Source organism: Aplysia californica, unplaced genomic scaffold (genome assembly GCF_000002075.1).
Source record: "Aplysia californica isolate F4 #8 unplaced genomic scaffold, AplCal3.0 scaffold00184, whole genome shotgun sequence".
Taxonomy (NCBI): domain Eukaryota; kingdom Metazoa; phylum Mollusca; class Gastropoda; order Aplysiida; family Aplysiidae; genus Aplysia; species Aplysia californica.
The window spans coordinates 964,996-988,307 of NW_004797454.1; the positions used below are offsets into that span (position 1 = coordinate 964,996).

Below are 23,312 nucleotides of genomic sequence, written 5' to 3' on the forward strand. Positions count from 1 at the left end.
TGGGGGGGGGGGGGGGGGGGGACGAGACTATTAAATGAAGCCGACTAATGCAGAGTTTACAAAGACAGTACAACGTTTGATAATAATATTTTGGGAAAAGTACAAGACAGAAATGAATAATGGCCTGTGGGATCTGTTGCCTCTCGTGAGGCTGTGATAATATCGTCCATGTGAAGTGGTCTGGTGATCCCAATGTGATTAGACCAACGTTCTCCCTCTTGGAAAAGACACAGCTAGTTGGAGCCGCTCTTCTCCATAAATCTCATACTCTCATACTGAAGTCATCCTCCTCGAGTATTTCATTATTTTCAGTAATCTGTGTAGAAAAAATCTAATAATAGACCCTGAGAAATGGAGAACGTTGAAAATACCCCCCGCCAGAAAAACAAAAAAAACCTAGTAATATAGAATTTGTAAAATTTCTATCGGAACTAAAGCTAGCCGTTTACTTACCATGGCTAAAACTGATGTCCATCTCTTTCTGTTTTGCTTTCTATTTTTCCGATAAAAGGTACGTGTTGAAGGCGTTTATGTCGATTGAAGTGTCCTACTGACTGCGTTTGTCTCTTCCTAATTGTTTTATTGGTGAGCATCGGGTTTCTTTCAGCATTACTACTAAAATGTGTGGTGTCTTATCCTTTCCCGAAATTCTCGTCTTCCAGAAAACGGTGTTTCTTTTGTTTGCTTTTATTCTATGCTCAACATCTTTGGTAACTGGCAGGCATGCCATGCATAGCCAGTAAGAAGGGTTAACCACAAACCGTTTTTTTGAATCTCGTATTTTTAGTTATTGAGATAGGTCTTTCCAGGATTAGATTCGTTAAAATTGTATTGGTTCTAGCTTTGCTATTGCCATTGTTCGTGGGGGGTTTTAAACTGTTTGTTTGTTTTGTTTGTTTAGTATAGGGTTTTACGGCGCTCGCAACTGCATAAGGTCTTATGAGCGCGCGGGACACACCTAATACTTTTTCGTTGGTAGGAAATTTTGAATTTTGCCCGGGTGGCGGCCGAAGCCTACTCTTATCGATTTTAGACCACCAAGGGATCTTAAACGTGCGCAGCTTGCACACGGGCCCTCCGAGATTTTTCGCCCTTGTCCGAGAAGGCTAGGTGTAGATCTTTCCTACCAGAAGATCAGGGGTGTGGCAGAAAGACAGCAGTTAGGAGGAGCCAAGGAGTAGCAGTAGAAAGGCTGCAGAAAGAGTCAGGAGCCCAGAGGAGGGGGCAAAGAAGGTGAGGGGATGGGGGCAGAAAGTGGAAATGAAAGCAGACAACAGAACATTGTTAGAGATCAGGAAATGATGTGAAAGGAGACAATTTTAGAGAAGAAAATTTTTTTGGTCGCTACCCGGAATCACACCCGGGACCTTTGAATGAGAGGCCAACACCTTAACCTCTAAGCCACGAGAGCCCCCTTTTTTAACTGTGAAACATTGGGCATGAGGTGTAGTTATATAACCACGGTAAACTGTTGAACTTGTTTGATTTTGACACCCTTTTGTCGAGATAACAAACATAATTTATTGCCTCATTTTTCTTCTTTCTTTTAAATAGACATTGCCATTAATGTCTTCTTTACACATAATCAAAAATAAATCTTTGCATTCCCTGTCCGTCACTGCAGGTCTTTTTCTGAATCTGTAATTAAAAATGTGCCATTGGCATATATTATTTAAATGTTTTTATATTTTGTCCATTCAATTTCAGACCTGGACTTTTCCCTATATTATTTATAAGGATTGTTTCATTAAATAACGAAGTCTGGTGACACCTCACGCATCCTTCCCACACTGCCCTTATAATCCGCGTACATTGGCTGTATTCTCCCTTTATTCTTACAGCAGCGTTTTGGTCCCAGTATAAGTTCTTCCGAATTCTTATATATATCCTTTCTGCCTATGTCTAGCTCTTCCAAAATTCTAAATAGTCCATCATGTCTAGATCTAACATAAATGTAGACCTTTCTGTGCTTCAGTACACCTTTTCATAAACATTGTTAGTTAGGGTGTTTTTGGACATTTGGGTAGATATACCCTGTCAGGAACTAAGACAAAATATATTGTGTTTTATACATCTCTGATCTTTTACTTTTTTCTTTTTCTCATTCTTTCCATTAGCATTCACCAGAATTTCTTTGGTAAATGACTCATACTGTGTATTGTTCTATGCACCTCACACTCTGGCGCTTGATGAGTTAGGCATAGCTATAACGATTGACTTTTAAATATATGTATATTGGAACCCCACCATTGTCAAAACGGATTTAAGAGCTTTGTTGCTCTTTCTGTACCAATTTCTTCTTACGTGACAATCACTTGAACGAATATAATACTTTCCGACCTTTTTTCTGTTCCATTTTAAAAAATCAGAATTCTTTCAAAATTGGTGGCTCATTCATATTTCTTTATTACCGGCTTGTATTATTACCATCTATTTAAAACATTCCCCTCGTCCATTAAAACGTCTCCTTCTTTTTTCATCATATGCATTCTGTATTTGAGTGTGCCCCCCCCCCCCCCCCCTTTCCTTCGATTTTTTAATGCAGTGTTTGATATCTTTGTTTAGAATTTCCTATTTTTTGACATCATACCGTGTTTATTTCGCTGTATAACTTGCCCCCCCCCCCCCCTTTTTTTATTTCCACATTTAAAGCGTTTCATATTCAAAGCGTAGACCCACGTGATTGATTTTGACTGCTTTCTCTCTTGTAGTTGAATGAACGAAAATTTAAAAAGAAAAGTTGGAGGCACTCCAAGAAGGTTATAAATGATAATGCTATAAGGTCCTTGAAGCAAATCCAGGTAGATCTATTCTTAACCTCACCTCACAATGATTTCTTTGTACACAGCCTTCGCCCTTTCCACACCTCGGATCACGCCAGTTTTTTTGCTTTATGGACAAAATGTGTGTCTCTCTGACAAAAAAAAGGTTAATACATAACACATTTGATTTGTTTATGTCCTTTATTTGTCATCATCAACTGATTCTAAGACTTTATTTTATGAAAATAATTCCAGTATGAAGGACGCATCCTCCCCGCTCCTCCACTCACATTTATCGTTGAAAATCATGTTGAGGCTCCGGCATGTGCAAACTACGGCCCGCGGGCCAGATCCGGTCTGTCGGCAATTTTAGTCCGACCTGCGAGTCAACTCTTTAATAAACTGTTCTATGGTTGTGGCCTCCGGCTTACCGATAATTGATTTTAAAAAATAAAACTGTTCGTTTGGAAAGTTAAAATGTGTAGCTTCCGGCATAGCTGGAAGTAGTTGCTCTATTTTTAGTCGATATAAAAGCCCTTGAGCGAAATACGCTTTTTAAAAAAAATCGACTTTATCTTACTTTTTGGAGCTTGGGTATTTTAATCGATTTCACGCACTTTTCTCGTGCCTTGGCCCGCGAGATAATCGGAACAGCTTTAAAATACAGTGCACGAATTTGACATGCATGCACATTCCTGCCCGTCATGTCTGCACAAGGGCATTGGGGATCAAGGCTGTTTAACGACCCGTTTTGAATTTACACGTTTGCACAATCGTCTGAATGGTGTTTATCAGTGTCCTTCTACATGTATGTGTCTGCCTGTCTGTATTTTTCTTATCATGTGTTTATGTTTTTGCCTTTTTTGTAAGACTCATTGTGCACGATCATAAATTATAATAAACTTACGATAAGACTGTGCAGGTGTTTGGAAGGCGCCACCAGTAGGTCCTACTTCTTTACCTTCCCTCTGTTGTTTTTGTCTGACTGTCTTACTTTTCCCCAGCGCTAAACGATCGTTTTTGTGTCGATATGCTTCTCTCTACTCAAAACAAGATACTTTTTTTCAGGCTGTCTCGTGACTTGATTTTATAACAAGGGAAAAAATATTTGTCTCGATTTTTCCACCAAATGATCCGTTGCCCCAAACATAAGTTTACATAATGTTCAAACGAACAGATGAGTTTAAGGTTGTTCTAAACAGTCTTCAACACGCTGTTTGCATTTTGGGGAAGAAAAAAATCTTGTCGTCTGCCCTGTTGTTTAAAGGGATATTGAAATACTCTAACTATAATTTCAGTAAAAGAAAACAAAGAATTTATTTCTGGGGTGGTTGGTGGTTGCTCTGGTGTGGTTCACTCCTTCTTTCCTATCAAACATATGTCGTCCTTATCGCCCCTTCTCCTTTTCTTTGTATGCTACTCTCTAGTAGTAACACGTAATCTTTGGTATTTATATAACCTCTTATTTGTGTTGCAAGTGCCATGAGACTCCATTACTAAACCTACTTTTAAAAATATAAATAAGTGAATAATATTTTTAATGAATAAAAAGTTTGGCGCAAAAAAGGTTAAAAACTTAAACAATCTGTTTCCACAGGCTTTGACTGTGTGCGGCAGCGATCATCATGAAGGTTAAGTGGAAAGAGTTCCTCGGAAAGCTTGGTCTCCGGTCGCAGTCACCCCCAGGCGGGGTGTTCGTCAGTGTCAACGTGATGAAATCGATGCGCTCTCCGCCCGGGCGAAACTACCACACGAGCCGGGTCATCTTGAGGGTCAGCATCTGGACGTGCTTGTTCCTCGTTCTCTTCTTCTTCATCGTCTACACAATCCTACTGGCCTATGTGGACGACCAGTTCCATCCAGCCCTCATCAGTCCACCGGGAATAGTGTACCATAAGAGGTTGCATGGAAAGTTGAATGTGGATGATGTGAAGAGCGGCAATGCTGGAGCTCGTGTGGACCAATCAAAGGAGGTTTTGTGGAATTCTAGCCAGTTCTACAATGATGAGCCCATGCCTCAGTGCAAGTGGCAGACGTTGTTTAGACTCTTGGTGGCTACCTCAGTACAAAACAAAGATAGAAGAGATCGGATTCGGGAAACATGGTGTAACCCAAAAGCATTTGGTTTTCCCAAACATTCGTGGCATTGTATCTTTCTGGTGGGTCAGGCTAAGTCGGAGAAACTGAAGTCTGAGCTATATAAAGAATCGTCTCAGCATCAAGATATGCTTGTGGGAAATTATGTCGATACCTACCGTAATCTGACTCTTAAAATTATCCATGGTTTTAATTGGAGCATTAACTTCTGCCCCAGTGCTTATGTTGTAAAAACAGACGACGACTGTTTCGTCAATGCAGGGCTTTTACACAGATTTTTATTGTATCACAATCAAAAGACGATAGACCTCTATGTGGGAAGTGTCGTACAAGATCGGGAGAAGCTTCGGGTCGTCCGTGGGGATCAGAAATGGTCTGTACCATACTCGGATTACCCTGAGAAGTATTACCCCCCGTACGCTAGCGGCATTGGCTACGTCATGTCTTCAGATGTGGCGAAGCGTCTCGTCTCAGGAAGTATGTATATCAAACCATTTGCTAATGAAGACGCTTATGTGGGGGTTGTGCTTTCCCGCATCGGAGTGCAATTTACATCAAGTTCCAGGTTCATGTTGAGCTCAGGAGGACTGTCGTTGTGCAATTTCATGTACGTGCTTATGCTGCACGATGTCTCTGTGGAGCGCCAGCGTGAGTTGATGAAGAAAGCATTAGCAGCACCAGAGCACTGCAAGCACCACAAGCCTGTGGAAACATGGGAGTAGCTTCCCCTGGGTGTGTGGAGGACACAGGCCCCGCTGAAGGTCAGTAGTGTTCTGTGAGGTTCATTTTGGTTAAGTTAAAGATGTGTGTTGTGAAAACAAATTTCGACTGCTCAGTGTATGACTCCATCATACGTCACTTTTCTAAATGGCGTATGGTAGAGTCTTACACCGAACAATCAATATGTAGTTTTATTTTAATCCCAAAGTGGGTTGGGTTAAGCAAATTATCTTACTGGATACAAACTACGACGTTGCAGACCAGTGGGTACATGATCTGATGGAAAGACACTTTTAGCAGTTGAAAGTTGAAAAGGGGCTGGTTCTCAGGCCTGTTGTTTTGATGGAATTCATAATTTGGAAAAAGAAAAATGTAAACCTCACTGGTTGGCAACCCCTAAAAAGTTATTATCGTGTTTTAATGATTATTTTTAGTTTTATTAGTTCATTTTATTAATTTTTAATTAAATTTTTTTTTTTTAGGGGGGAGGGTGGGGTAAGGTTGTTATCATCACCAGATGATTATATTTCCGTGTGGCAGTGACTGTCATTGGTGTGTTGTTGTTTTATGTAGGGATTGAAATTTTTCTGCTTGAAGTTTTAAAAAGTCGTTTGCAGGGTTGGGTTGATTTAAATCAGGTCGATTTAAACCAGTTTTTAAAAAATTTTAATCAACTTGATTTTTAACATGAAAATCGATGATTTAAATAACTTTTTAAAAAAATATTTTTATTTAGTTTTTACAGATTTCAACATTCAGAATTCCTTTCTTTAGTTTCATACAACAGATATAAGGTTTAGTAGAATGAATCTAAAATAATCATGCTTAAAAGTCTGCTTTCCCCCCTGTCACTGTAAAATAATACAGTTTTCAATTTACTTTTTTTCATAATTGAAATCAGGGTTGGGTTGATTTAAATCAGGTCGATTTAAATCAGTTGATTAAAAAAATTTTTTAATCAACTTGATTTTAAAAATAAAACTCAGTGATTTAAATCACTTTTTACAAAAATGTATTCAGTTTTTACATATTTAAACATTCAGAATTCCATTCCTTGGTGTTATTAAACAGATATAAGGTTTAGTAGACTAATATAATCGTGCTTAAAAGTCTGCTTTCCCCCCTGTCACTGTAAAATAATACAGTTTTCAATTTACTTTTTTTCATAATTGAAATCAGGGTTGGGTTGATTTAAATCAGTTGATTTTTTTAATTTACATCAACTTGATTTTAAAAATAAAACTCAGTGATTTAAATCACTTTTTTAAAATGTATTCTGTTTTACATCTTTAGACATTCAGAATTCCTTTTCTTGGTTTTATAAAACAGATATAAGGTTTAGTAGACTAATATAATCATTCTTAAAAGTCTGCTTTCCCCCCTGTCACTGTAAAATAATACAGTATTCAATTTGCTTTTTTTTTCATAATTGAAATTAGCATTTTCTTTTTCTTTTTAGACAAGCACAAGCGCGCACACACACATACACACACTGTAATAAAATGCAAGTTTATCCATGCACAGTTACACCCCCCCCCCCTTCCTTTTAGACTGACATTTTCATTTTTTGTCTGTAGCTATAGTTCACTGATATAGCAGATTTAGGCTTTTTTTTGCAGTTGCTTAAATTAATCATTAGTTAAAATAAAGACAATGCATTTTGCACTAAAAGAACATACTTTAAGCCACCAAAAATCCCAAACTGTGAAATCAAAAAATTTTAAAAATCGATTTTTTCAATTTTTATTTAAAAAATCAAAACAATCACCAACCCTGGTCGTGTGTGTATTTTGAGACTTTCTCATTTTGTTTTTTTTTGTTTCTTTACCATATATTATATCTCTTTTACACGTTATGGTGTCTTTGTTGGTCAAGCAAACGTTCGTTGCCTTTTAATCTTTTTTTTATAATCGTCTAATTTTTTGTGATGCCTATCTTCTACTCAACAGTATTAATGAAAGAATGAGACAGGCAACAATTTTTTTTGTTTTGTAATAACTGGTTTTCATTCTTTCCAGGGTCTGATACTAAAACAAAGAAGGTCCAGTGCCTTACTTTTCAAAGTAATCAACAACAGACTACTCACAATACAGTATTTCATGCAGGTCCCAACGAACAATTCAGTGACGCAGCAAAATGTCAGACGTGTATTTTATGGAAATAGCTCTGTTCTTTACTTTTGTACATGCCGTGTGATAGTGTAAGACATTGAGAGACATTCTATGACAAGTCTGTACCTTTTCTGTCTGAGAATCAGAAATCCATGAAGCAGCACCTATCAGTGTTGACTTTTGTGGTGAATGGTTGGTGTTTTGTTTTTGTACACGAACTTGTGTTGACTTGAATATTCATGTTATATTTTGGTGCCAATTTTCTGTGACTGACTGAAAGGTTTTATCGCACAATGTTTCATCTTTAGTTTCCTACTCAAAAGTTGACTGAACAAAATGGTTTTGGCTCGTCCTCTTTTCAAGTGTTGAGGGTATAACTCATTGCTTTATTCTCTTTTTCTTGGGGGGGGGGGGGGGGGGGGATCTCATAAAGTTATCAAATTGTTTCGGTTAAGTATTTCAACAACAATACTGCAATATGAGAATTATAACTTATGAAAATTTCAGTCATTTACGCTTTTCTGCATTTGTATATTCTGCATTTAATTAATTGTCGTTTTACTCGAATTTGCTTCAGGTTTGTCTTAAAATTGCGCTATTTTTCTTATCTCAAGTCGTCTAATTTATATATCATCATGTTATTGTTTCTACCAATAGTCACATTCTGAAGGAAACAACTTCCATTCAGTGTTAGCTTAAAGGAGCTGAAAGTGTACAATTTTTATTTGCTGAATGAAAGCCTAGGTTGAGTTTGTGTCTGGAGTTTCTTGCAGGCTGCTAGCCTTTGCTTTAACTACATGTCATAGATAGGCTGATTTTATACTGTTCAAGAATTCCACATTCCATTATTTATATGAGAAGGCATGTAACGGTGTTTTCTTTTTTATGATGCCTGTTAATGTATTTTGAAACACAAGTCTCATTTGCTGCAGTGGACTTAAGTTTTATTTTGAAAGCTCTTTTCTTTTGCTTTACACTATGTGGTTATCTTTTTAGAAAATACCAATACTCAGTGTTTACTATAAGATTTGTATTAAGCTTGATAGTGCCTGTGGCACCACGAAAGGACCCACTGGGATCAAATCCACACTTCTGGCTGTTCGCTTTAATGACCATTTTCATTTCATAAATTACCTTACAGCTGTTCTCATGTATCTGAAATGTTTGAAAAGTGTCTGGCGGTAAACGTTTTTCATCTCTTCCCGTCCTGTTTCTGTCTGTTGTCTTGCTGCTTTTCACTTTTGTTGTCAGCATGTTGTGTTTTTTAACTCAAAATGGAATGTATTAGTAGTAGACATCTTGTCATATAATATAGGTAGCTTCGATGCTCAAAAGTGCTCTGCAATAACACTCATGTATCACTAAAAGGAGATGTATCTTATTCAGAGGTTTCCTGATTGGAAACAACTACTCACTATGAATGCTCAATGATAGTGAAAGAATCTCATCAAATTTGTTTGGGATTTTAAACACTTTTGAGTCCGTTGCAATATATGTATGTATGGCTCTGTCAAAGATCACATGCTGTTAAAAAACAACACTCAGACGAAACAGGGGCAAACGAATATTTTGAAATGGCATTCACCAGCTGGATTTTCAGGTTTTAAGAATCATCATATGACATTGCGATTTTACGTTGACTCAGTTTAATACATTTAATTACTACTTACACGGGTGCTAAAAAACAACTGTTTATAGAGAGTTGTTTGAAGTTAATTGTGTATGGAAGGTAATCATTACGTTCCTTTTTATTTGACAATTTGTTGCTTGCGCCTGTTAGTTCTTGGTAGGTAGGAATAGTATGCTGCTGATAATGAAGTTTGTTTTATGGACATGAGGTGCATAAAGTTGATACCCTTTTGTTTCAGACGTGATATTATATCGTTATTTTAATTGTTGCTAATGTTAGCGAAATGCTGTTACCGTGATAATCACAGTAATTGAAATCTGAAGTCCATTTTAAAAAAATGATAATAATAAACAGGTTAAATTTACGAAATATTTAATAGTATCTGTTTCCTAATTAGCTGTGGGTTTTTATGCTGGTCCCTTGACAGTACTTATGTCATAGTTTGGTTGGAGAACGCGAATGGTAGGTCCTACTTCTTCACTTTCCCTCTGTAGTTTCTTTCTGTCTATCTTACTTTTCCCCCCAGCACTAAATGACCGTTATTGTGCCGTTGTGCTGATGCTCTATACTCGAACAAATTGTTCCAGTTTTGCTTGTTGTTTTTGTTGTTAAATTTATTTCGGTCTTTTTTAAATCTTTTTTTTTTTTAGATATAGTGTTTGCGGTTGTAGTTTTCTGTCAGTCAAGTAGAATTTTCTCTTTTATTCTTATTGTATAGTTTTGTTTTTGGTTTCATTTGGGAGGCCGTAAAGGAGGGGGGCGCTGGTGATGTATATAATAATGGCAGCTTGTGTCTTAGGTTGTGTAGTGAGTGTACAAAGTAGAAAGGCTGTAGTTCTTGTGGTGTGTACTCTTCAGTAGTATTTGCAGTAACTGATAGCAGTGTGCATTTCATGCAAAAAAGATGCCATTCAATACATTGGGGTGTTGTTGTTGTTTTGCTCATGTGCGTGTGTTTGTAGCATATATTGTATTATGGAGTGCGTCCTCAGTCAAAGTTGTTTTGATACTGAGATCACTTATTTTTTGCTTTTTCATGACAGAAAAAAAGAACATTGGGATAGATTGGTTTCCATTTTTTTTGTGGAACTATGTATCTATGTATGTATCACCTCGTTTGCCGTGTATTTACTCTGTGAATTTGATAGAGAATTATTTTTCCCCCGTTAGTATTTTGAGTGTGCTGGGTGATCTGTTCGACGTTCGTGCTGCAATAAGAAATATAGATGATTCCAGATAATAATTTTTTTTACTGATTGTTCTTAAAGATGCAAACGAGATGTTGTTTTCGCATTTTGCGATCGAATACATACGTATGTTCATGATTTTCTTGTCACTCTTCTCTTTCCTTATATTTATTTTTGTTTTAAATAAAAAAGTAAACTTATATTTGTTGAATTATTTTCAATACCATTTCTGTCATACATTAAACATTCCTTTATATAATCTCATTTGTACTCTGTCTGACTGCCTGTCTGTCTGTCAATCTGTCTGTCTGTCTGTCTGTCTGTCTGCCTGCCTGCCTGCCTGTCTACCCCTATCTCTCTCTCTTTCTTTCTCTCTCTCTCTTTCTTTCTCTCTCTCTCTCTCTCTCCCTCTCTTTCCCCCCCCCTCTCTCTCTCTCTCTCTCTCTCTCTCTCTCTCTCTCTCTCTCTCTCTCTCTCTCTCTCTCTCTCTCTCTCTCTCTCTCTCATCGCTTTGTAATTTAAATTGGATACTCACCGATTTCATGGACATTTGCAAACTGGTTGTGAGTGCCGTGCTGCAATAAAAAATCATTTCCATTATTATTATTGTTATTATTGTTATTATTATTATTATTATTATTATTATTATTATTATTATTATTATTATTATTGTTATTATTATTATTATTATTATTATTACTACTATTATTGTTAATATTACTATTAATATTACTTTTTTAAAAATTATTGTAGATTCATTGTCTAATGAGAATATCTGTGCATACTGTAATTATCATTGAAGCTGTTGAACAAAACTTGTAGTACCTTATTGTTTGATGGTATCTCTTTGCGTTGAACAAATTGTTTTGTTGGTCGTTTTTTTTTTTTCGTTTTGTATTCAAATTTGTCAATTTCACAATTGGGGCCCTCTAAAAGTTTCCCAAAACTTTCTGTTTTGCATTTTTTCACTAAGCTTTATTATTCCTCAATTGAAAATGCATTTTCTAGAGAATTTCTTTATAAAATGTACCCGATATGTGGGCATTATTGTACTTTCACTCCCTCCCCAAGCACACTGTCATGTAATAGCCAAATGAACTATTAGTGTATGCGCATGGTTGTTATCGATGTGTTAATTTATTTTGAATGAATATCTTTAAATAGCTTTTGTATTTTAAAGCGCGAGCACACACACACACACACACACACACACGAGCCTTCGCCCAAAGTCTGGGCCCGAGCCTCGAAAACCGTCGAAAATCGCTGTTAGTGTCAGTGGGGCCGAGATTTCATGAAGCCTGGCGCGGTTCAAAAATTGATGCTTTGCCAAATTTCAATATTATTTTTCCATCGGCCACGGGTAGAAAGAAGTGATGGAGTTTCGAAAAAATCCAGAAAAAAAAATGTAATTGACTTCATCTTCTAGTTTCTAGTAAGAGTTTTACGGCACTTGCAACACAATAAGGTCATATAAGTGCCTAAGATTAGAGGTGTTATAAGAGAGTAACATTTTTTTAAAAAAGGAGGAGAGATCTGGACGGTAGATGTTTGATAGGAAATAAGTAGCAAACCACGCCAGAGCACCCGCCGACCACTCACTACTTCATCTTCGTTATTAGCGTCAATGTCACCATGATACTGAACACCGTACCGGTTTCATATATTTCATGTCAAATAAAAATTTGGCATGGGGAAAAACGAATCCTTACATCCTGTACACAACACGTAAATTAACCACGCAAAATAGTGATATCCCCAGGCATGACTTGTCCCTGTGCTGTATTTTTTAAAAGAAAATAAATAAATAATAATAATTCCAGGCCAAGGCTCAACGCAAGGGGCATTGACTTTGCTAGTTGACGTCAATATTGGCTCATTATATATATATATATATATATATATATATATATATATATATATATATATATATATATATATATGTAATATATATTTGTGTGTGGCCTGCTTTACCCATTTGTTTCCCTGATGAGGTCAATGTGTACCCACGTAATGTAGCCGACTTCTTTCCGGTCGCCCCTCATGTGCAATTTCTGCCTGTCTTTTCGATTTCTCGTTTGCGCCTGATGTAGACAGCCGTTACCCGTTATGAATTTTGGCTAAGGGCCTAGTCGACCATGACCGTAAAACTGGAATTGTAATCTATGCATTGCTCACTGCGGGGAAGATGGAATAGATTTGGGACAGCGGGTTGATCGTACAGAAGATAGATGCAGTTTATTGCATCAGTTGTTTTTTTTTGTTGTTGTTGTTTTGGATGCTTTTTTTGGGTTGTTTTTAGGGGTTATTTTGGAAGGGGAAGGGCGAGTGCTCGTAAAAAAAGATGGAATAGATTTGGGACATCGGGTTGATCGTACAGAAGATGGATTCAGTTTATTGCAACCGTGTTTTTTTGTTTGTTTGTTGTTGTGTTTTTTTTGGGGTTTTTTTTGTTTTGGGATCTTTTTTGTGGGTTGTTTTTAGGGGTTATTTTGGAAGCGGAAGGGCGAGTGTTCGTTTTGTGTGCGTGTGTGTGGGTTTTTAAAAAAAAGTGATGTGAGAGAAAATAGGGGGGGGGGGGGTTGTGGTGCCCTGGGCAAAGGTCAGATGTATTGTGCACAAGGAGGTCCTTGATTGTGCAGCATGTTCCCACGCTGTGGACTGAGGCTACACCTGCAGTTTGCCAGAGTTTAGATGACAATGTCACGCTGTGTAAGTGGTCTGGCATTTTCGGACATGATTCTCAATCAACTGCCACCCCCCCCCCCCCCCCTTCCTTTGCTCTCTTATCCCAAATAAAAACATGTAGTGTTTATTTTGTAAAATGATAAACATTTCTGACCGTAATTTATGTGCCTGTTAAGAGAAATGAGTTTGTGTGTGAGAGGTTGGTTACAAGAGTACATGTTTAGATGCGCCCCCACCCTTTCCCCTCACCTGTTACACACGCTCTCTCTTTCTCTCTCTCTCTCTCTCTCTCTCTCTCTCTCTCTCTCTCTCTCTCTCTCCTTCTCTCTCTCTTTCTCTCTCACTCTCTCTTTTTCTCTCTCTCTCTCTCTCCCTCCCTCTCTCTTTCTCACTCAGCACAGACTGTTTTTGTATACCAAATTGGTATAGTTCCATTATAACCAGCCTCTACACATAGGGCTCCTACATAACTTATATATTGTTGACATGATTTTTTATTTGGGGAGGGAAAGGGGGGGGGGGGGGTGCTCTTTTTTTGTTGTTGTTATGGTTTATGTAGTGCGATGGCCACTTGGTGGACTTAACACACGACATTGAACCAAAAATTAATAAACTCATCTCAGGAAATGTTCTCGAGAGTTTTCCAGTGCTCAACGAGATAGCATATACTCTGGTTTACGTAATGATTCTTGTACTTTTTAAAAATATTGATACGTCTTTCATGACCCAGTTTTTACGTGAAAAAATGTATGCTGATGTCCATGGAAAATGAAAGATGAAACTTTTTGTGTGCCCTTTTCAGTTTATTGGTATTTTGATGCAAAGCCTTAGATTAATCTAGGCTTAATGTTTTAATTTTTATTATTGTTTTTATTTTGTGATCAGAATGTCAGATTAGTGCTTTCTGGAGGTTTTATTTTTGTCGCTCGCTGTGACCTGTTTACTTTTTAAAAGCTTGCATTTTCAGAATGTTAGTTTATCCTCATCATGGACTTTCACATTTGCTGAACTAAGATGTTGGTGGTTAGCCTTGTGATATGTTGGGGTTTTTTTTCGTTAAAAGTTGCATAAGTAATTATGTATATAATATATACCGTAGAGTCCACTTAAGCTGAACACGTTTACTTAGAAACAAACGGTAAAGCGAAAGTAAACGTGATCCCCGATTCTTTTCTTCTTTGTCTTTAAGCTATTGATTAGCCGAAATTCTCCCATTTCTAAACCGAAAATAACTTCGAGTGGGTTAAGTGGACTCCTCTGTTTATGAATATATATTTACTCATTTGCTCATAGTATCTGTGTGTGCGTGTGATGTAGGAAGATTAGTGATTCCTGGGAGCTTCTGGTGGAACAAATTGGTGAAAGTGTAACAATTATTGATAGTGTTATCGGGGGCTTACTTTCTGTATTCTTTTAATTTTTCCTTTAGGCTTTACTGTGAGATTCTTTCCTAATGTTCATTTTCGTTGTTTTACTTGTTTATTTCATTACGTGGCTGATATTGGGTCGAATCGCTTCTCGCCGTGGGTGGTTGGCGGGTGCTCTGGTGTGGTTTGCTTCTTCTTTCCTGTCAAACATCTATCATCCTTTTCTCCCCTCCTTCTATTTTATGCTTGTTACTCTCTTGTAACACCTCTATTCTTCTGGCGCTCATATGACCTTATGCGGTTGCGAGCGCCGTAAAACCTCTACTAAAACAAAAAGCTTCTCACCGGCTTATGATTGTTGAAAAGTGATTCCAGGTTGTGTTTTTTGGGGTTCTGTTGTTTGTTTCTTTGTTTATTGTGTGTGTGTGGTGGGGTGAGGGGGGGGGGAGTCTCTTGTCGAGGGGAGGCCAAGTAGGTAAAGTCCAGTGTCTTTTAAGAAACAAAAACAAAGTGTCCATCTACTGTCGAGATTTGTTTTGCGTCGTCTCTTTCAAACTCTTCCAACCGACATCTACACCCTCCTGTTCTCCTAAACCCTTTACATACATCATTATATTGCAGCGTCAGCGCTTTGTCATTATATCCTGTAAACAAAGAGAATTGTGCTGCTTTAGGAGTAGAGTCTAGGGGTTGGGGGAGGGAAAGGAGGGGTGGGACAGATCCCTGCCGTGATAAAAGCCTAAACATTGTTACTCTGAGTGAAGTGTTTACGTGTATTATGATTATTATTTCCTTGGCGTGTTGCAAAAAAAAAAAAAGCTTTAAATAAAAATGATTAATGTCGCTGGCTTGTCTTTTTCTTAGGCTTAGAGCGTCATAAACCAGCTTCTTCCCCTCTCCCACCCTCTTTTCCCCCAAGGCGTACTGATTCTTTTGTTTATAGCCCCTTAGCTCTGCAAGCCGGCTGTTTAGTGTGCGCCCTGCAGTGGCCTGCTCTTTTTTAACTTCCTCAGAGTGTTATTTCGTTTGTCCTTTATCAGTTGTAGGTGCTTTGTGGCGGATATGATTATGTAGCGAACTCCTATATTAAAGCTCACGATGTGGAGAGGGTTTAAAGTGCAGATTACCAGTGGGGATTTCCACTCTGTGCTCGGTAGCACCACTTAGACCGTGGCATACTTTTCTGGTGTTAGATTAGCAAGATAACGGCACGATAAGCGCTCACTTCGGAGGCCCCTCGTCGTGAAGTTCCTTTTCAAATTTACTGTATTTTGCAGTGGTGCAAAAAAGCCACATTGCTTTTCGTCTATTGTTTCTGCCTATCTGTCTTACTTTCCCCCTTCGCTGAATTGCCACTATTGTGTAGACGTGCTGCTCTATTTCTCAGACAAGCAAACCATAGACACCAGCCCGAAAAGCACTTTCAACAAAAAGATAGGCGAGGTCTCTTGGTTTCTCTATTTTAGTTTTCATTAGAAAAACAGTGTAGCAAGTTTTAGTAGCATTTTTGCGTGTATGTTCTAATGGGGTTTGTAAATAGACCTACTATTTGAGTAGGGGCATTTCATGACAGTGGTAGGTCAATTGTTGTTCCAGACAGGACTTGTTTGTTTGTTTTGTGGGGGGGGGGGGGTGTAGTTAGGAGACCTAACTATTTTGCTTTAATCTTGGGGGGAAAAAAGGGGGGGGGGGGTATGTTGTTGATTTCTTACTCAATAGAGGAAGTAGTTGGTGGGTTGTTAATTTTCCTTTAATATTTGCAGAATACCTGAACAACAGTGGCATAGATGGTCTAATACCGTGGACTTAATGTCTTGAAACGTAAAGCTCAAATTGTATGCCACCGACGGGTGTGCTGTAGACTGTTCCCAGATAGTGCATGACGTAGAGTGTTGTTTTTCCTCCTCAGCTGTCCATGTGGGTGGTTGTGGGTGCTCTGGTGAAATTTCCTTTCTTTCCTTTCAAACATATCTCGTCTTTATCTCTCCTTTTTTTCTTTGTTACTCCCCGGTAATACATCTAATCTTTGACACATATGTAACCCATTAACGTTGCCAGTGCCGGAAAACCATTTCAGAAATTAAAAAACTCCCCACCGATGTTCGTGTCTCCTCTCCCGGCTTAAATTGTTTCTTGCGAGTCGTTAATCTTTATCGTCTGCTTCTAAAAAAAACAAAAAAACCTCTTTTCTTAGCTTCCACTTCCGGTAGAAGGAACGAGCCAGGCGTGCACCGGAAGTTCTGAGTTTCAGTCGTAAACTGGCGATATTTACCACGTGCATGCTTTCGGGTATTATTACATGTATAATGCGGTGCGCACACCCATGGCTCTCATCTTAAGTGAGCGAAATTGCTGCTACTGCTGCTCTCTCTCTCTCTCTCTCTCTCTCTCTCTCTCTCTCTCTCTCTCTCTCTCTCTCTCTCTCTCTCTCTCTCTCTCTGCGGGCTCATTCACTTGGTTCCCCCCCCCCCTGCGTCTTTTTCTTCGACGCATTTGTTTTTTTATAAATTAAATGTTATTTTGCTGTTTAAGATCAACACTATGGTGGCGGTTGTATGTTGGTTCATTCAGTTAGCACTAGTGGTGGCGGTGGAGTGCTGGTGTAAACATTTTGATATTATACTTATACATGTGTTCTGTATTTATTATGTCTGTCTTTTTTTTTTCTAAATTCACTTGTCGAACTCTTTCCGCGAATTCACCGGATATTGTTAGGTTGGTGATTTTATGTACAATATTGTTAGGTTGGCGATTTTGTGTACGATATTGTTAGGTTGGCGATTTTGTGTACGATATTGTTAGGTTGGTGATTTTGTGTACGATATTGTTAGGTTGGCGATTTTGTGTACGATATTGTTAGGTTGGTGATTTTGTGTACGATATTGTTAGGTTGGCGATTTTGTGTACTGCTTCACTATTCTCGATCTTCCCTCAGTGTTTGCGCTTTTAAAAATATACCAAACTTGTTTAACTTTTGGTGGATTTCTTTGCTTTTTTTAGAGGTGAAGAGACCACTGGAAGAATCTGATCAGTCGTAATTTTTTTTTTACAATGACTTTTTCCCTTGTTGCATCCTTTAAAAATCAAACCCTCTTTTGCGCAAATGACCCCACGCTTAAGCTAGTTAAGTCGTGTGCTTATGTGTGGTAAAACGAAATGCTTTACTTACTATGGGATGCGGACTTTCAAACTTTGAATTTCCTTTTTTTCCCACTTTAAAAAAAATATATGACCTATGTATTGTTGTTTTTCCCCACTGGAGTCTTCACTTTAAAAATATAATTTAGTGAGAATGGTGATGGTTGAAGGATGCCACTGATGGGTCCCACTTCTTTACTTTCTGTGTTATTTGTCTGTCTGTTTGTCTTGTGCTACTGGTAGGGCCAACTTCTTTATTTTCTGTCTTATGTTTCTGTCTGTTTGTCTTGTGCTTCTGCTGATGGGTCCCACTTCTTTACTAACTTTCTGTGTTATTTGTCTGTCAGTTCGTCTTGTGCCTCTGGTAGGGCCAACTTCTTTACTTTCTGTGTTATTTGTCTGTCTGTTTGTCTTGTGCCTCTGGTAGGCCAACTTCTTTACTTTCCATCTGTTGTTTCTGTCTTATGTAGATTTCTACCAAGCTTTACGTTGTTGTTTTTTAAAATTGGAAATGAGTATGACAGTTGAGCGAGTTGTTTTAGCAGTTCCAGTTCCAGATTGTCTGTGCGGGGCTGAGGCTGTTTATTCCACTTTTGTGAATGGTATTATTACCGCATATGAAAATGATGAGAAATAAATATTTGATAAACTACCACCTGTGGTTCTTTGTCGTATTTGTTTGTTTGCATTGTACATATACTAGCAGTAATGTCGTCTCATGTCCAAGTGGGGGCTCTCGTGGCCTAGAGGTTAAGGTGATGGCCTCTCATTCAAAGGTCACGGTTTGAATCCGGGTAGCGACCGAAACATTTTCTTCTCTAAAAATGTCTCCTTTCACCTCCTTTCACCTCCTTTCCTTCTCTGTTGACATCCACCCATTGGCGCTCATATGACCTTATGCAGTTGCGAGCGCCGTAAAACCTCTACTAAAACTAAAACCTGCTCTCTAGCAAGTTCTGTCGTCTGCTTTCGTCTCCTCTTTCTGCCCCAACCCCCTCACCTCTTTTGCCCCCTCCTCTGGGCGCCTGACTTTCTGCAGCCTTTCTACTGCTACTCCAAGGCTCCTTACTGCTTTCTTTCAGCCACACCCCGGATCTTCTGGTAGGAAAGATCTACACCTAGCCTTCTCGGACAAGGGCGAAAAATCTCAGAGGGCACGTGTGCATGCTGCGCAGGTTAAATATCCCTTGGTGGTCTAAAATCGATAAGAGTAGGCTTCGGCCGCCACCCGGGCAAAATTCAAAATGTTCTACCAGCAGAAAAAATGTAATGTGTCACGTGCGCTCGCGCCGTAAACACCCAAAAAAAATCATGTCCAATCGATTTGTAAGTTATGGCTTTGTTGGAGTAACTCACTTTTTAAAATATAAATATGAATTTGCAAAAACTATTAAACGTCAATAAGACAAGCAGCGGCAACTACTGACAACGATAACTACACTGCATGTAGCCTACAAGGGGTTGAAGCTGCATTGAGATTCAAACAATACAACTTTGTTGCAAAAACACACTTGCTCTTATATATATATATATATGTGTGTGTGTGTGTGTGTGTGTGTGTGTGTGTGTGTGTGTGTGTGTGTGTGTGTGTGTGTGCTAGTCTATGTCAGTATGTGATTGTCGCAACCGGCGCTTTGTAAAAGTAGAATCTCCCTTTTTTGCATGTCTAATAAATGAGGGAACTATCTTCTACAAAAACAAAAAGCTAATATGTAGTAGAAAAAGGCCAGCACAAGATTACACAGTACTTAGGCTACAGCTTGACGTTTCGAACAAAGACATTCTTACTTCAACACGCATACACAAACCATTTCTCCCCGAATGCTCGAAGCACCAAACAGCACCGGATGTTTTGATCAATCTGAAGAGATGACTTCCTGCAATATCCCACAACACGGAGTGTGTTGTTATGCTTTTCGTTTTAGGGCGTGCCGCCTTCCTAAACGTTTACTGTTTACAATCAACCATAAGTAGTTTGGGTAAATTTATAGATTACTTGTTAAATTGTTAATAAACAATGGTCGACTGCGGCAATGCATGGCACTGAACTGTATTTTGAACGCTATCTGTTTGTGTTTTAAGTGCTGTAAAACGCTGACGAAAACTAAAGACTAAAAGAAAAGAAAAATTGCACGATAGATCTAGATCTATCGAGATCTAGATCTAGATTCTGTATGATCCTCCGAAGAATAGCGACAAAAATGACCTTTTTAGCAGACTCAAAGTATTCAAAGAATGGTTACAACAATTGAAGAGCTCTAGTCTCTATATATGCAGACCTAATATGTTTCATTCCCCCAGTGACTACATATTATTGGTTGCCATATTGGAGTGTATGGCTTTACAGTACATGTGCTTCGTCATGGACTCTTTAAATGAAGAATTTCTTGACGCTGTTGGTATGGTGGACGTCCTGTTCACGGAGCATACGCTGTTGGGCAATTTGGTAACAGCTGCTGTGTACCTCAGTCTGGCAGACATTTTGGTGCAGTTCTTCTATGAGCGGCGCCAGTTTCCAGATAACTGGCGGCTCGATGTCCCAAGAATACGTATGATTGTTATTGTATTATCATTATTGTTTGTTGTGGGGAGTTTTCTTCAATAGCAGGATAGGATAGTTTTTATTGTTGTTGTTTTTTGTGGAGGGGATTGGCGGAGATGGACAGAGCACCAGGAAGTTTAAGGGTACCGACTGGAACATGTACAGTCGAACCTGCTCTTACTACCACCTGTACAAGACAATCCCCTGTACAAATGACCTCGTCCCATTCCCTCTTGTTTGTTTGGTTGGTTGATTTATATTTTTTTCTATGCATGTATTCTTATGACAGTCCCAAAGGATTAACGGATAGTGATTAAGATGACCACTTTCCTCCTCGACAATGGATGATTGTCTTGGGACAGGTTTGGCTGTTTTAGTTTACTGTTACTGCTTTCATCTGACTAAGTTGTTTCCCATCACTGAACTATGCCAGTTGCCTTGTTATACAATGTCAAATAACTAGTTTTGGCCGTGATTTGCTGGGTCTTTGTTTTAACAGTCGCTTCCGCCCCACCCGAGGAATTATCTACAATTTGCTTCAGGAATCTCAGACTCAAATTGCCCGGGGGCTGCAGAGGGTAGAGTCTAGTTGAGCCAGGGGCCATATTATGTACTCAACGGAGACAAGTTTGTTTAACCGTCCAATCTTCTCGATCTTTTTTTAATAGAAATTTGGAACATGAACATTTTTTAAAACTTAAACTTCTCGACAAAAAGATGCGTGAGAGAAAAACGTACAGGCTGCTGTAACACTAAACTTTAATGTCAAGTAGGGGCCGTAAAATAGCGTCTTGCGGGCCTCAAAGACCGGTAGAGCGCGCGTTTAAGTCCTTTGATCTGATGATGGTTCAGTGCTCAGCATATTAAAAGAAAGACTAACACAACAATCATGTAGGCGTGCCTCTTTTCTTTGTCTCCACCAGGGGCCATTTGGTGTTGTGTGAGTGAGAGAGACACAGAGAGAGAGAAAGAGAGAGAGAGAAAGAGACAGACCATGAGACTTGCACACACACAGAGGCAGATAAACACACACACACACACACACACACACACACACACACACACACACACACACACACACACACACACACACACACATACAGAGGTAGAGATGTGGCGGGTGCTCTGGTGTGGTTTGCTTCTTCTTTCCTATCGAACATCTGTCGTCCTTATCTCCCCTTCTTCTTTTTTACGTTTATTACTCTCTTGTAACACCTCTAATCTTCTGGCACTCATATGACCTTATGCAGTTGCGAGCACCGTAAAACCCTCTACTATAATAAATAAAACACACACTCACTCAGTCACTCACTCACTCACACACACAGAGGTAGAGAGAGAGAGCGAAAAAGCGAGAGCGAAAAAGCGAGAGCGACAGAGAGAGACAGAGAGAGACAGAGACAGAGAACGTCGTCTCTTTTGTCACAGATATTTCTTTCTATATTTTTTTTTTTAATGGTTTGGAGCAAGGCTGCGTTTGGTATTGAGCTTAAAGCTTAATTAAGTTATATTTTATTTGCAAACCACTGGTTGTCATTTGCTTGGCTCAAAATCTGGGAAGTGAGAGGAAATACACGGAAAAAATATGGAGATAATACCCCAAATATAGAAATCATTCAGAAGTGTTCTAGGCACAGCATAGTCATAATTAAGCCTTTAGGGCCAGGCCGGAAGATCTACCGCTGAACCGAAATCTCGACATAATATTATTATTATGTCTTCCAACAGGCCAAGTGAGTTATGGTGCGCTGGTGTGGTACATTTACAGGATGTCAGAATACAGTCTGACCTGATCAATAAGCCACCTTTCCAAGATAATCACCAATACAAACAACCTTCCCCACCCCCACCCTTTTTTCGTTTTTGTATATTATGTAAACGCGCTGTCCAAGATGTTCACCTGTCTAAGACAACTACTTTTTTTCTCGTCAACAAGTGATCGACTTCGACAAATTCGACTGTGCAGTCAAAACTGTCTAAGACGGCCACCCATTTTTTCAGGGAAAAAGTGGTTGTCCTAGACAGGTAGCTGTCTTACACAGTGTCATTATAGTGTAAGAAATACACATGGAAGTAATGGGAAGTGGCCGTTAGTTCAGGTAATCGTCTTATACAGGTGGCTGTTAGAGCAGGTTCGACTGTAATACATCATTTTAACCTTTTCAATCCTTCAGTGAAATCGGGAGTACTAGGTGTCCTGATGGCTCTCATCGGAAGCTACTGGTACATGTTTCTTGACTCCACCTTCCCCACCACTGACAAGCACGATGTTGGCGCCAAAGTCATCCTGGACCAGATCTTTGGTGGCTCTTTTTTCTGCACTCTCTACATTTTCGGTGAGCGCTAGTATCCAATAATTTCTGTGTTTTCCCTTTGCTGTTTCGCAAAATTAAAACAAATAAAAAAATTTAGTTTAGGATGATTAACAGTTTCACGGCAGTCACTTGCAATACAATTAGGCCATGTTATTATAGGTGCCGAATATTACAGGTGATACTAGATATACAACGGAAAGAAGGAAGAGAGATACTGGAAATATATGTTTGCATTGATAGGAAAAAAGGTGCAAACCAGACCAGAGTGCCCCGAAACCATCCACACTTTCAACTGTAGCCTAGGTGATAATATCTGGGAAATTGAAAATGAAAGAACAACGCCATATTTCTAACGTCATGATTTATAGAGCCTCTATGGGCAGCATCTTGTCTCGAGCAGTGGACGACAGTGGTGAAGTAGAGAGCAAAATCTTGAGACCTTCCATTGTTGGATGACAGCATACATTGATACATTGGAGTCGAGGGATTGAGGTTGAAACAAAGGTCAAGGTGAAAGTTTTCCACCCTGACATAGATACAACCCTAGCATACTCCAGTGAACTGGCGTTTGTGGTGTAGCGGTTAAGGGCCTCGCTGTCACATACAGTAGAACCGAGTTCAATTCCTTAGTGAAAAAGAAATTCTTATCGAGGGTTAGGTCTTTCCACTTGAATATTGTTCACTTTCCAGCCTGGATTCTGACAGGCAAGGTCGGAAGCCCGGCTCCTAAATGATCTAAATTGTGTGGATGGGGGGGG

At 38.9% G+C, this 23,312-nt stretch overlaps 1 protein-coding gene across 5 annotated transcripts in view; it reads left to right on the plus strand.

Annotated features, from left to right (window-relative positions):
• The window catches only part of LOC101851127 (beta-1,3-galactosyltransferase 1), a 52,070-nt gene that overhangs the window by 26,258 nt on the left and 2,500 nt on the right, over positions 1 to 23,312 (plus strand). For 3 of the 5 annotated variants that reach the window (XM_005098481.3, XM_035969801.1, XM_013082611.2), the window contains exons 2-3: positions 4,360 to 5,620; positions 7,598 to 10,370. In XM_005098481.3, the coding sequence (XP_005098538.1) occupies positions 4,388 to 5,581 (1,194 nt within the window). In that variant the 5' untranslated portion in view covers positions 4,360 to 4,387 and the 3' untranslated portion in view covers positions 5,582 to 5,620; positions 7,598 to 10,370. Of the gene's footprint in view, positions 1 to 4,359; positions 5,621 to 7,597; positions 10,371 to 19,246; positions 19,677 to 22,413; positions 22,576 to 23,312 lie in introns of those variants that run through there. The other 2 variants (XR_004858549.1, XR_004858548.1) reach the window with 2 other exon arrangements.